Raw genomic sequence first — 15,862 nt, 5'->3', positions numbered from 1 at the left:
GGAATGTTTGGGTTTGGGCTATCAAAAAGTAGTAGAGACAACCGATGTAGAAGATTCTTCAGGAATGAGAAGTTTACTGCTATGTTCCCTGAGAGGCAGTTGATGCATAGAAGAGACTACCAAACTACATTAAAGCAAGTACTAGTTTAGATATTTTAAGAACAGCCTGAACACTTAAGTGGAAAACTGTTTTGGTATATTGGCAGGCTAGAAGGGCATTAACACCTGTGTTTGAAATATATATATATATGTGTCTGTGAAAAAACTAGACAGACCAATACCAAATACTGGCTGCATGGTCAGTATAGTAAGAAATGGACAAATACCACTGTACTCCCTCTAAATAGCAATCTGAAGTCTATTTTCTGCAGGGATACTGTCTGAATACTGCATGGAATAAAATGACCATGGTTTCAGTAGCACAGTTCAAAGTGCAAAAGTCCCCCAAATTTAACAAACAAAATCTAGTTTTAGCCCCAAATGATTAGAAACAGCATAAAACTGCCTTAGACAAGGACTAAAGTATACATTTATTAAAAAAATTCTGTCAAAAATGTTTGACATACAAAATGGCACTAAAATCATGATTTAAATGGAAAAAATCTTGTAAAATGCTTTAAACCTGCTCATTCACCTCAGTCATAACTCCAAAGATAAAACTGCAAAAACAGCAAGTATTCCTGTCAAGACCTTCAAAGGAAGCTTATAATGAACAGTATAAGCTTTATACTGCAGGTAAACTAAAACCCCAGGCACATACAGTTTCCCAATCAGAAAAAAAAATCAAAGCAGCAGAATGTACAATTCAAGCACTGAAAGAAAAAAGGGAGAGGGAAGAAATACAAACCCAAAAGGGTTTCTTACTGGAGCAGAGCAGCTGAAGGTATCCAGACTAAGGAGCACCATGGCAGTAGAACACTGAAAGGGCACTGTTTGTGGGTCTGAAAGACAGTTCCTGTACTGCCAGGTGATTGGTCCTTCACACCCACAGACAGGCAGTGGGATGAGCTCTGAGGTTTGATAGACTGCCAGAGGGAGGGTAGCGGGGCACTACTACCCATATGCCAGTAAGGCAGTGTCTTCTATGAACACTTGCTGTTTAAAGTTAAGTAGGACTTGTGCATCTGTAGTTTTTGGGAGAGATGCATAGCATTTTTTAAGAATGAAAATATGAAAGCACATGACAATAGTGGGAGTAAATATTAGAATGATGATGGTGACATGATATTAGAGTAAAAGTAAGCCAGCAAGGTTTACTTGTATCCTTGCATACATGTTAGTGAAGAAGGGAGCATGAATGTCTGAAGAAAAGAAAACCTATGTAATGGTTGTATTGTATATTTTAGTGATAGCTAATTGTATTTGTAATCCTAAGAAAAGAAAAAAATATCACAGGATATTAAGTCATGTAGAGAAGTCATCTTAGTAACACTATTGAAAGTGTTACTTCATTAAAATACCTGGGGATTTGGTGTGAACTCTTCCTAAATTTCCAACTCTACCTGGACTACACACGTGCATAATCAATCAGAAATCAACTCTGTCCTGTGCTGGGCTAATAATATCTCCTCTTTTCTATCTAGACCTGTAGAAATGTCATAGGTAAAGGTATCTTACTGACTCAGCTAGAATGTGCTTTCCCACTAATTGCTTCAACTTCTAAAATACAAGAAATGCATCCACCATTCAGTCCATTTCAAGTACCATTTGTAGATTCATCACTCTCTTCCCAAAACACCACTACATAGCCATTGAAAGACCTGACTGGCTACTTGTGAAGCAGCATGTTGACTTTCTACTTGCCTCAATTATTTTAACTCATCAAGAATGATACCTTCCAGCACTAGCTTCTAGACTATTCAGAGATGCACCAATATATAACCTTAGACATCTTAACCACTCATGTCTGTTCCAAACCCCGTAAACTAAGCTTCCCTGCACAGACGATGCTTTCTCAGTCCTTTGCCTCAAACTTTAAGATTATATTTTTACCCGTAAAGATCATTCCTCTTACCTAAATTTCTTATCACAAATAAAAGAACATTTCAAGACTGTAGGAAAATGCAATTGCTCTCTCTCTGGTCATATAACTTAACCGTTTAATTCCTGTTTTTGTGTAGATACTTTGGTGTGTTTTTATTTTTTATTGTGATTCTTTCAGCATGCCAACTCTGATTTCCACTCTGTGTATAACAACATTTATATATTGCCTTTATTCCCTCAACCCAACCGTAGTATTCATTTTGTATGTGCTGCATTTTGTCATTTGTTGTGTAAGTAATGTAACTGTTGTGTTTTCCCAAAGCTGGGAATGAAATGGGTCTAATGGGATCAATGCTCTACCCTGGTTAAATTCAAAATAAAATAAATACATTAAGTAACTAATGATCTTTAGAAGATTGTATGTAGGTTGAGAAAGAAAATATAATTTATTTATTTTATTTTACATTTGTTTACTGGGAATGTCTGACTAGACAGAGCTGTCCATTTTCAGCAGAGGCCTGAGGAGAAAAACTCCAGAACAATTGCTAACATACTATACATAAGATATTTACACATTCAGTTATAAAAAATGACTGCATAAGATATTTACATAAGCATAGTGGTTTAGACATACAATTAAAAGTATAGATTGTTGTTCATGCAGTATGTTTAGTAGAGATAATCTTGAAGATGTACTGAAGATCAGACGAAAGGCAAAACTAAAAAAGGAGAATATAGACAAGTTCATATGAGGTGCAGTGACATTTTAAGGGAAAGCTTTTCAATTTAGTCTAGGGAAGAGTTAGTGGGTATAGATGGGACAGTGGGGAGTAGGCGGCAGTGAGTTGGTAAGTAATGTGTGATAAGATATAGTGCATCTGTGAGAGTATTAAAGAAGAGGTTGGATAGTGGGTAGGGGAAAGAGTTAGAATATGTCAGCCAGGTGCTAGGCAGTTGCATGTCCAGGAATTGTTTAGGTGAGAGAGAAGCTGTTTTTTGAAGATGGTTTTATTAGGTTGCACCCTGATTTGTAGTGGTAGGGAGTTCCAAGTCTTGGCAATGTTGCGAGAATAAAGGGAGTCACTAGAGCTGTAATGGCTTTTGGAGATTGCTATTAGTGCCTTGTTAGTGGATCTATGTTCTCCGTTATTGGAGTAGAGGATGATCAGGTCTTGTAAAAAAAAAAAAAAATAAATAAATAAATAATATATATATATATATATATATATATATATATATATATATATATATATATATATATGTGTGTGTGTGTGTGTGTGTGTGTGTGTGTGTATGTATATATATAAAACTGATGTTGATTATTTGATTTTTCTCAGACGGGTTGTGTAGAATTCAGTGAAAGAAGAAGATGGTACAGTTCATTGACCATCTGGCAGTCTGGGGCAATCATATGTAAAAATGAGGATAGAAAAGATTAACAGGAGCTGTAGTAAAACAGAAAACAAATGACAAAATTTGTGGCGTGAGCATAGTACAAGGAGGACTTTTTGTAGTATTTGGTCAGAGTGCTAGATAAAGTATAACTTTTTTTTAAAGTGAATGTAAAAATAATGCGACTTAAGAGCCTGTAGAAAATTTATAAAGGAATATGAAGCATTACTAGGCAGTGAAGAGAACTGGATGTATATTAAGGAAGAAGAAATGCATGAGAATATAGAGAATAAAAATATGTCTTGTATGAAGTTTTTTTTTCTGAAAGAAAATAAATGTTAAACTTTTTTTTGAAGAAGAAAAATATGCAGAGTAAAGGATAGTAGTGGTAGGGTTCTGTATAACCTGATCTAAATAATGAAGATAGTCTTGGATTATATTAAGTAAATGTATACAAACAGTACAGAAAGGGAAGAGATTGTATGCAGTATAAATAAACGTGGTATAATAAGTGAGATACATGAAAATGTGAGTGAGTAACATCAGATTATGGACAGTAGTAGGAGAGATTGAATTTTAAGAGGAACAAATGGTATAAAAAGTAGCAGTGTAGAAGGGCAGATAAAATGTAGACTGCAGCAAGAAGGGTTATGCAAAATATAAGAAACAGGTCAATCAGTGCAGCATGAGAATTTGGAATGTACACTGAAAACCATGCTTTGGCAAGCAAATAATTAATGCTTTAAAAACTCTATAGGAGTAAGATGTATGGAAGATGTAATCCGAGTAAAAAAAGTATTAAAAAACTAGATAGAATACTGTTTAGTGCTGTATGGATTTTACAGAATTGTAGATGAGAGCAATTACAGTAAAGTTCAACAGTTCTGCACTTTTCCTATTCACAAAGGAGGCACCTCCGCAGACATATCTAACTTCAGACCTATCGCTGTCCTCTTCCCCTCTCTCAGAAATCCTCGAGAAATGTATATACCAGACCACTAAGATCCAGCAACAAAAATCACTTGAGGATCACTAAAGCCAATAACTCTGCTGGTGAAGCACTATTCTCTTGCACCATAGCCAAATTATGGAACTCCCTCCCACCCACAATTACCTCCGTACCATCATGCACCCACTTCAAAACTTTACTAAAAGTGCACCTAAAAACATGCTGGCTATGCCCTTGCAACTCCCACTCTAATATCACCCACCCCATCCAACCACTACCTTTCTTTCCACCCCACTAACTACCTTGATTATAACAAGCTCAGATGCTCATAAGCCTAGTACTTATACAGCAGGAACTTCTTATTTTAACATTTATTAATGTCTGTTATGTACTTGACAGATAAAGATTCTAGTTGTCTACTGATGTACTATGTTCTTCATCTGTAAATATGTTGTAAGTAATTGCTATGTAAATTGTTAATCGCTGTGTAATCCAATGTGACTACTGTCTGTTTATTTTAACTGTGGAGCTTTTCTTCCCGGGCCTCCGCTGAAAATGGAGCTACGTCCAGTCGGACACTCCCGGTCAACAAATATAAATAAATAAAATAAATAAATAAATATACAAACAAGCAGTACACTGTCTCACACAAGAAAAACTGCTCACCCCCTACTCAGCATGATTTCCATCCCAAGCACAGTACCACCACAGCTCTGTTATCCTTTCTCAACACTATTACTCTAACTCATATCTTGCCTATTCCTTGACCATTCAAAGGCTTTTGACACTGTCTCACACCCTTTACCATTAACAAACTCACAGACCTTAACTTCTCCTGATACAGTAGCATGGTTCTCCAGCTGTCTCACTGATAGGCATCAGTCAAATGGGACTCTGCGCTATCGTTCCTCCTTACATGTATCCCCCAAGGATCCATTCTTAGACCTCTACTTTTTAATATCTTCACCAACTCACTTTACTCCTCTTGTCCTTAGTCTATCGTTGTCCAATATGCAGATGACTCTACAGTCATCACTATTGCTAACTTCCCCTCAGAACTCCTATCAACAACCCAGACATCCTTTAACTCCATTGAGACTTGGCTCAAAAAAACACAGCTTATCCTCAACCCTAAAAACACAAATTGCTACTCTTTCCTCCAAAATCTGTTAACTACATCAAATCTTCATTTTCCATAACATCATTAAACAGTGCTCCAGTAGAAGTTGATTCTAGCACAAAACTACTTGGCATCACCATTGATGATCAACTAAAATGTAATCTACACATTAACAGTTGCATCAGAAAAGCCTGTCAAAAGCTAGGACTCCTGTATAGGAATAACAAATTCCTCACTGCTCTAGCCAGGCTTACTCTAACTCATACCTACCTTCTACCTTGTCTAATGTACTGTTCCCAAATACTCACAAATCTGAACTCCTCTCTTCTTTCCAAACTAGAATTGACCTATCACAAGATAGCCAGATTCACAGCTCAACAAACTTCTAAATCTCAAAAACCAACCTGGCAAAAAGCAGCAATCAGAGGCGAACTGAAATAAGTGAAAACAAAAATAGCGTAAACAAATTTTAATTCCCCGCTTTCGTCCAAAGACTTCATCAGAATAAAAAGATGTCAGTGAGAAAGGTTTAAATACATTCAAGTTAATTAAACAATTAAAAGCCTAATGGCAACCAGTGTAAATTACTGTTTCAATTAAAAAAAGAATTAACACCATCATTCCTTTTATGGAGATGTAACTTCCTGTTTTTCAAAAAGCATTTGATGTTGACTGCTTCATTTATACCTGGAAATTTATCCGCTTTTAATTTCATCTGCCAAAAAGTTTCTCTTTGTAAAATATAATTTTTAAAATCCCCCCCTCTCATGTCACTCTGACAAACTTCTAATATAGAAAATATAAATTTTTTAAAATTATGACAAATAATGGAATGCTTATATAAAGCATTAGTTGGATCTTTCTTTTTAATGTCATAAAGATGTTCTTTAATACGAGTTTTCAGACTTCTACTAGTCATTCCCACATAAAAAGCAGGACAGGTGCTACATAAACTGATGTATATTAAGCCACTAGTGTCACAATTAATCATTGTTAGGAACAGTTAGAATTCTGTTATGACATTCTATACTGATGTAAGGTCCCACAGAAATATATCTACATATTTTGCAGTTGTGACAACATTGCATGCCTTTTTTAGTAGTAATGACTTTACTGTCATTTTCTCTGTTCTTATACTCCAATATTCTTTTCAAATTACGAGTGTTTCTAGATACAAAAACAGGTTGGTCCCCGACCACCCTAGATAAGTCAGGCTTTTTCTTGTGGATTATTTGTTTGCATTTGCCTTTTGATGGCTGAAGCAGCGGAGGATTCTTTATTGAATATGACCATACATCCGACGCCAAGTTCCGATGGATGTAACATCAATAGCCTGTTGGTTACTACTTTGATTGACATACAAAATTCACTTAAGTTTTTGGTTGAAAAAGCATCTGGAAAAGAAAACTTGTCTCATGCCTCTAGTCCGGTTGAACCATTTTGTGAAATGGAAACCGTTATAGATCTTCAAAACATTGCCGTTTCCGGTGAACCGTTCAGAGTCAGGAAATCTACAAACGAACCTAGTCGAGGTTCATCAGGCTTACCAGCTTACAAGAACACTAAACACTTTTTTGAACCTGTAAACAACCCTTTTTGTCATTTTGATCAATCTGGTCAAGGATTTAACAGTGAAGAATACCACCGCAAACGCGACGGCTTGCTGAAATTACTAAAAAGGTACCGGTCTTTACAGTTTGAAAATTGTTATTTTAAGAAGTGCATTGAACTGAACATAGTGCCCAAAGGACTCCGTTTTTTTAAATGTCCCAACGGAGTGTCCATTGGGCAACCATTTTTTGACAAACTAGTTGGTTTTTTTAATGACGCTGGTAAAAAATTTTTGTAGCTACTAGTGGAGAATAACATTGTTAAAATGAGTTGTCTCAAAGATGAGATTACAGCTACAGAATCTTATCTTAGGGAGAAATTAACTGAACATTCCTTCAACGATTTATTTTACAAGTTATCTAACGAAGTTGAACAGCACTGCACTGATGTTATTAATAGGAAGCAGGCGAAACTAGTGAGGGACATTTCTTCATACGAGAACAAAACCGCTTACAACGACTTTGTTGGTTCTTTCAAAAGGAACCATTTTCAACATCAAATTCCTACTTCAAAAAGCAAGGACGGTTTTAAAACCGGTGCCTTTTTTGAAGTTAACAAGGTTAAAGAGACTGTACACTATGACAAGACCATCCTGGATTCTATTTCACCGGCCGGTATTTCTCCTCCCCCCAATGCAGATGCTAGAGCTACGGTCACAGAATCTATTGATCTTGACAGTAACAATAAGACCGATAGTTCTGCTTCTGACAAGGACAGTTCCGTTATGACTACTAAGACTAAATTGCATTCTCAGGTGAATCCTTTTTTTCAAAAGAAGAATTATTCGAACAAGACGAGCATTCTCACCAGAAGTCGCACCTTCTTGGGGTCAAACTCCTCGGGCGACGAGACTTGAACAAAGATTTTGAACATTTTAGTGTAATAAATTTAAGTGGCCATTTGTTTAGTGATTGTGAGTTGAAAGTTTTACAGTATGGCTTAAATTATGTTCCAAGCAATAAAGCAAACATTGGTAACACCATACTAGACATTAAGAAATACACTAGGAAGTTAAATCTAGCATACATTATGCAAGACATTTCAACCACTGACAAAGTTCTTTTTAAGCCCTCATTTTTTACACCTAAATTACAACACACATTAAAAGTGTTTGAGGATTCATGTATACAGGATGTTACCAGGTTACTGGAACATAAGCACAGGCGCACAAGCAATTTAAATAAAGATGAAAGGAAAGCTTTACATAATTTACAGATTTTGAACAAGGAACTAAGATACATGAAAAGTGACACGGGGGGCAACATTGTAGTAATGAGACAGGATTCTTATACCACTAAAATGTTAGACATTTTGAATAATCGTGATGAATATGAGGTTATTCCTTTATTTGAAATTTTAAGGAGACAGCGGTTTATCCATTCTTTACTTTATGACGCACTTATGTCAGGTGACATTAGTACAGACGTCTATGACTTCTGTGTGGTGGAGAATCCTAGGATTGGGGTGATATTTGGAATACCGAAGACCCATAAAAATCCTGAAAATCCACCATTCAGACCTATTGTGTCTTCGCCCCATTCCATCACAGAAGGAATTTCTATCATCGTTGACGGGGCCCTTGGATCAATACTACATCATTATGATTCATTTATTAAAGACTCTTGGGATTTTTTGACCAAACTGAACAAATATTTTCAGGCTAATCACTTTGACCCTGACAGGCACATTGTTTTTACCATTGATGTCATATCATTGTACACTTGTATTCCCCATTATGAGGGAATTGAGGCAGTTAGAAGTTTCTTATATCATAATAACACTGGATTTACCAGTAACGCTATTGCCACTATTTGTAATTTTTTGGAGATCATTTTAGATAACAATTTTTTTCTTTTTGGGAAAACATACTACAGGCAAAAGCGGGGTGTGGCCATGGGCTCCCCAGCTGCTCCGGCTTATGCCAATATTGTTATGGCACAGTGGGAGCAAGATTTTATTCCACCCCTTAATCAAAAGTATAACATCTCATTTTACTGTAGGTTTATTGATGATTTGTTTTTCATCATTGATGGTAATGAAGACACAGTTGACGCTTTTATTACAGAGGTTAATACTTTTTCTAGTTATTTAAAATTTGTGAAAGGAGTTGTTGGGCTCCAAATTAATTTTTTAGATGTTTGCCTGAAATGGGATGGCGCTGAAAACCGATTCCATAGTACCATTTTTCAAAAGGAGACCTTTACAAACGGTTATCTCCATTTTTCTAGCAACCACCCTAGACATATAATCAATAACATCCCCAGGGGGCAGTTGATTAGAGTTTGTCGAATGACCTCTAAACTAACTGACTTGATTGACGAGTTTGATTTTATCATTTCTCTTTTAAAGGACAGAGGATACCATGAATCAATACTGGTTAACACCAGCAAAGACATTTTGAATAGACGAACAACCCAGTATCCAGCTTTGTTGGATTATTCAAGTAGGCTGGGATATGACAATAGTACCATCATAGGTAATAACATCATTAACAAGGGTGAATTAAATACTAATTTAATTTGTTCTATTGAAATGAGTAATGATCTTACACACATACAGAAACTGGTTAGAAAAAACTGGTCAGTGATTAGGGGAAACCTGGACTTATCTAGGGTGGTCGGGGACCAACCTGTTTTTGTATCTAGAAACACTCGTAATTTGAAAAGAATATTAAGGTATAAGAACAGAGAAAATGACAGTAAAGTCATTACTACTAAAAAAGGCATGCAATGTTGTCACAACTGCAAAATATGTAGATATATTTCTGTGGGACCTTACATCAGTATAGAATCTCATAACAGAATTCTAACTGTTCCTAACAATGATTAATTGTGACACTAGTGGCTTAATATACATCAGTTTATGTAGCACATGTCCTGCTTTTTATGTGGGAATGACTAGTAGGAGTCTGAAAACTCGTATTAAAGAACATCTTTATGACATTAAAAAGAAAGATCCAACTAATGCTTTATACAAGCATTCCATTATTTGTCATAATTTTAAAAAATTTATATTTTCTATATTAGAAGTTTGTCAGAGTGACATGAGAGGGGGGGATTTTAAAAATTATATTTTACAAAGAGAAACTTTTTGGCAGATGAAATTAAAAGCTGGTAAATTTCCAGGTATAAATGAAGCAGTCAACATCAAATGCTTTTTGAAAAACAGGAAGTTACATCTCCATAAAAGGAATGATGGTGTTAATTCTTTTTTTAATTGAAACAGTAATTTACACTGGTTGCCATTAGGCTTTTAATTGTTTAATTAACTTGAATGTATTTAAACCTTTCTCACTGACATCTTTTTATTCTGATGAAGTCTTTGGACGAAAGCGGGGAATTAAAATTTGTTTACGCTATTTTTGTTTTCACTTATTTCAGTTCGCCTCTGATTGCTGCTTTTTGCCAGGTTGGTTTTGGTGTTTTGTCAAAAACAGGCTTTTTCTTGTGGAAACTTCTAAATCTCACCACTGTCTCTCTCGAATACACTTGAACTGGCTCGAACTACCTCACCAGCTACTCCAATCCCAGCTCCAGGCTGTATACTCCATTCTGTATCAAAAATCTTTCTGCCCCGCTCTGTCATCTCATTTCCTATTGCTCACCTGCCAGACATCTCCGAAGTGCAACCCAAGACCTATTAAAGGTTCACAAACCAAAATCTAAGAATGACAATAGCTTAAATAGCTACCATCCCTCCATTGCATGGAACAAACTTCCACTAGAAATAAGGAACCTTAAACACCTCCAACAATTTAAGCTGGCCACCAAAGACTACTTTAAGAAACACTGAATTTGCCGCTGTTCACACCCTCCCTAACCACAACCAACCTACTTAGCACTGATAACCAATACAGTTTGAACAACTTATTTCCTCTTCTGTCTAGTAAACTCCTTAAACTAAGCTATTTTACTCCCTTAGAACTGCAGATTAACAAACCAGTACTACTAACTTCTTGTGCTTTTATTGTTACTCAGTCCTGCATGATTTTACTATAAATTGATAATTACCGTATTGATTGTAGCCTCCTAAATATTTCTTGCTTATTCTATTGTTGAATGCCTCTATTGCTATTGTTATGCTTTTTATGTACATCTTGGAGCCCCCCCCGGGCCTCTGCTGAAAAAGTGCCTGTGCCCAGTCAGTGTAAAAGATATAAAAGATTACGAGCAGGTCACCAATCGTAACCCGCTTATGTGTTTGAGACATAGATGCCAAGAACCTCACCCTGAGAGTGAAACACAGTGGCTCTCTGCAAATTTTCTGTATTTCCTCGCACTTCAGGTATTATGCGTTACCTTGAGCACCTGTGGTTTTCTAACCTGTTGAACTCAAACTGCCATGCACACTATTGACTGTACCTGTTCTGACTGTGATTACTGTATAGTAAGCTGAAGCTTAGAGTATGCAAATTCTGTGCACACACTTTTGTTAAAGAATAGTTCTCTCTTCCTTTGTCCTCATTCCAGTCATTTTTTGGGACTTTAATATAATATAGTTTTCATTCTGAACCCCCCCCCCCACAGTATTTTTTGAGAGGTTACCGAGAATGGGAAGGTAGGTTTCTTGTTAGGACCTTTCTTAGTTGAAAGTAGCCAAGAAGTTTAGTCGTGCTTTATCCAGTTGCATGAAGAATAGCATTTTCTGATATGGTGTTTGTCAATATTTGCTATGGTTTCTTTTGGGCCAGGTTTAATAACATGTATCTGGCTTTGGAGAACTATGCTTTTAAGTTTTTGTAGTTTGGAGGGGAGGTCATATATTTATTTTTAAAACTGGATGATAGCATTGTGGAAGAGAGAGTTTGAGAATAGTGCTAAGCAACAATAACCACCACGCCACCACCAGCACTTTCTTCTGTTTGTCTTGTTTTTTATTTTACAATCCTGTGGTAGTTCTTGGCCTATAATTCTTATATTGTATGGATTAGAGCCTTGTCTTCTGGGGGTGGAACCTGTCACCACATGGGCAAGCCTGATTTCAAATGTTCAAAATTCATTATCATGTGACCTGATGCTCCCATAGTGCAGAAGGAAAAGCAGTGACTGTGACCCAGACAAGCTAAGGTCAGTTGGTGACCTAAAACTGATGGAGCCACCTAAGTACAGTGGAAGTAAGTGGTTATAGCTGACCTGACATTTGGGAAATGTAGCCCTAACTTGCTGCATGGGTTCTAGTGTGTGGACGTATGGGGTGAAGTGTGCACTCAAGAGCCAGATTTGACTGATATGCAGAAGTGCGTGTGTCTTTGGGGTAACCTTATTGGTGTAAATGCATGTCAGGCTGCCATGCGTTAATGGGGGTAGGAATAAGTTTAGCTGTCAGGATTACTTTCTTTCATTATTGTTTGTTGCCCTTAGTACTGACTCTAATTGGTCATTTTTATTGTGGTGTTCTGTTTGGTCATCCTGGTATCATATGATAGGGTGTGGAAGTCCTGCACATTGGATTTCTGCCAGATACCAATGAGGTTGGTAGACAAGTTTTAACTCCTCCTGTGTTTTGTAATTTCAGATTCCAAAACGTCTATACAAGGCTCTGTCTTTGTTGAAGAAAGAGTTTGAACTGAGCAAGCTACAGCAACGTCTTGGACGAGAGGTATAGTAACTGTGTAGTGTGATGTGCTGGGATGGGAGCCACATGTAAAACAGCAGGGGCAAGTTTAGGTTAATTTACTGTGCAGACTGAGCTGTCTGTCACTTGCACACTGAGCTCAGTGCATGTACTAGTTACAGATGTAAACAGAAAAACTGTGGAAACGTTCTAGTTACAGATGTAAACAGAAAAACAGTGTGGAAACATTCTAGTTACAGATGTAAACAGAAAAACAGTGTGGAAACATTCTAGTTACAGATGTAAACAGAAAAACAGTGTGGAAACATTCTAGTTACAGATGTAAACAGAAAAACAGTGTGGAGACGTTCTAGTTACAGATGTAAACAGAAAAACAGTGTGGAAACATTCTAGTTACAGATGTAAACAGAAAACAGTGTGGAAACGTTCTAGTTACAGATGTAAACAGAAAAACAGTGTGGAAACGTTCTAGTTACAGATGTAAACAGAAAAACAGTGTGGAAACATTCTAGTTACAGATATAAACAGAAAAACAGTGTGGAAACATTCTAGTTACAGATGTAAACAGAAAAACAGTGTTGAAATGTTCTAGTTACAGATGTAAACAGAAAAACAGTGTGGAAATGTTCTAGTTACAGATGTAAACAGAAAAACAGCGTGGAAACGTTCTAGTTACAGGTGGAAACGTTCTAGTTACAGATGTAAACAGAAAAACAGTGTGAAAACGTTCTAGTTACAGATGTAAACAGAAAAACAGTGTGGAAACATTCTAGTTACAGATGTAAACAGAAAAACAGTGTGGAAACATTCTAGTTACAGATGTAAACAGAAAAACAGTGTGGAAACGTTCTAGTTACAGATGTAAACAGAAAAACAGTGTGGAAATGTTCTAGTTACAGATGTAAACATAAAAACAGTGTGGAAACGTTCTAGTTACAGATGTAAACAGAAAAACAATGTGGAAACGTGAAGCATGAAAGTACCAGTAAAGCAAACACTCTCCGTGAAGCTGTTTGCTTTACTAGTTACAGATATGTTTCTTTACTGTAACGATTTTGTTCATCGCTGATATTCTAAAGTCTCTATAAATATACATATATATATATATATATATATATATATATATATATATATATATATATATATATATATATATATATATATATATATATATATATATATATATATATATACACTGATGAATGAGGTCAGCCTTGGATCCTCTGATGACGACCCCCTCCCCCCATGACTTCATTTGGCATGTCCATGTTCCTTTTCTCTCAACACACACTTCCATATCACTAATCTGTGATCAGACTGTACTGGCTGGGTGGAAACAACCTTGGGTCCTGTGATGTTGATATCCTCCCATTACGTGATGAGGCTTATTCCTGTCCTCCCCACCCCCAACACATACATGCACACGTGCACAGAGCACTAACTTGTGATCAGACTGTATTAGCTAGGGTGATGTTCCTTGCCACATTGAAACCAGGAAATGAACCTTTCTGTGACTCAGCACCAGCAGAATTCTTCTGTGGCTGTTTAGTTTGAAGTCATGGACTGCTTTATTCTTGGTCTAACAAGAACCATATGACAGAAGAGAACGTTATAGTGCCAAGTAGCACATTTTGTATTGGATGCTTTTATTTGTAATTTTGCTTCCAAAGTAGTAGTGGCAGTGTATAATAATGTAATGGTACTGTGTTATTAACATTCAAGCAAAAATTGAAGAGACCTCCAGTAAATCCAAGTGGCTTCACAAAACAACAGGTAATGTAAACAGCATAAGTCACTGGAACCACGATAGTTCACTTCCAAATAGTCAAACCAGTGCAGTAGTTAGGTAAAAGTACAACTTAAAAAACTTTCACATAGAGGGTTCCTCAGCCATTAGACATTAAAGTACTGAGCTACAGATCAGTATATACAAGCTTAAAATCACATGACATATTAATTAATCTCCTACACAATTATGCTTATATTTCAATAAAGGTTTTAAAGGAGCAACACCATTTAGACCTGGTGGCATGTGGGCTTTAAGTCGACGTATCCATCTCAGTTCCGCTAGTTCCATTTTTAGTAAAATGGCTTCACCTCTTATATTTGAAGTACAATTTTCTAAAATAGCAAACATGAATGTGTGATTTTCATCTCTGTCTACATCTCTGTCTAATATATGCTTATAAATTGCATTCATATGTTTTTGTTTTTATTTCTGAAATATGACTACAAATATGATCCTTAGGTTTCTGATTAATTTTTCCTACATTAAATGAACTACGTTACACAGCTTGCTAAATAAGCCAGATTTATACTATTACATTTTCCATATGCTCTCAGTTCTATTTCTCTTATATATAGTGAGTGATAAAAAGTTTTATTTATATTAATAGATGGACAAAACTTAGTTGCCACATTTAAAAGTGCCTCTTTTACTCTGTTATTAAACCAGGTTGTTGGTTGCTCCATATAACATAAAATATTTTTAAGATTTATATGTCTCTTGTATGTAAAATTTGGTCGATCAAGAATTACATTTCTTAATTCTGGTATATCTTGTAACATATGCCAGTGTTTACTTATCTGTTTAACAGCTGATGTATTTTTGTTATATGTTAGTATACATCTCACTTCATTATTCATCTTTTTTATGGGTGGTTTATTTAGTTAGTTTATAGAGAAGTATGGTCTTACTGTTGTATCTCTTTGTGCTTTCACATTTTCACAGATCATAGGATCATAGGTGTGTACTAGGCTAATGGCCCAGGAGCCTTTACATAGATGTTCCCTAGCATCATGCCTCTCGACGTTAATTCCCAGTGCCTCTATTAACTAGAGCTACTGCAGTGATCCCCGGGGGGAACGTTCTATTTCCCATCCACTCATCAAGATTTCTGTTGTAGGGCCAAGGAGGTGCTCTGCTTGACATGTATGGGAAGTTCAGAGCATGGGCAGTCTCTGAGTTATGAACCATGATGTCCTTCAAGGATGCATCTGCAGTCCTTACAAATGGGTTGTCCTGTCGTCAGGCAGCCCTTCGGTCGGCCGGATTCCAAAGTCTGGGTCTGGCCTCGGCTGGTGTCGCACTTCACCTGACGTCATAGCTGCAGTTATTCGGGTATAAAGGCATCAGCCGACGCCATTTTCCTCCGTCTTTCTTGCCGCAAGGCGCCCGAAGCAGAAGCTGTTCGCAAGTGCCGGTCGGTCAGAACCAGAGATTACTACTACCA

The 15,862-nt window shown here is 36.6% G+C and overlaps 1 protein-coding gene across 1 annotated transcript in view; it reads left to right on the top strand.

The window, feature by feature from the left end:
• The window catches only part of LONP1 (lon peptidase 1, mitochondrial), an 843,750-nt gene that overhangs the window by 321,540 nt on the left and 506,348 nt on the right, over positions 1-15,862 (top strand). Inside the window, exon 7 of the mRNA XM_044090626.1 lies at positions 12,570-12,653. Within this exon, the coding sequence (XP_043946561.1) occupies positions 12,570-12,653 (84 nt within the window). The remainder of the gene's footprint in view (positions 1-12,569; positions 12,654-15,862) is intronic.

The sequence above is a fragment of the Protopterus annectens genome, chromosome 13.part0, assembly GCF_019279795.1.
Source record: "Protopterus annectens isolate FY-2018-M chromosome 13.part0, PAN1.0, whole genome shotgun sequence".
Lineage (NCBI taxonomy): Eukaryota > Metazoa > Chordata > Ceratodontiformes > Protopteridae > Protopterus > Protopterus annectens.
The sequence above is the reverse complement of the archived record's forward strand: the minus strand, read 5'-3'. Positions and strand labels throughout refer to the sequence as shown.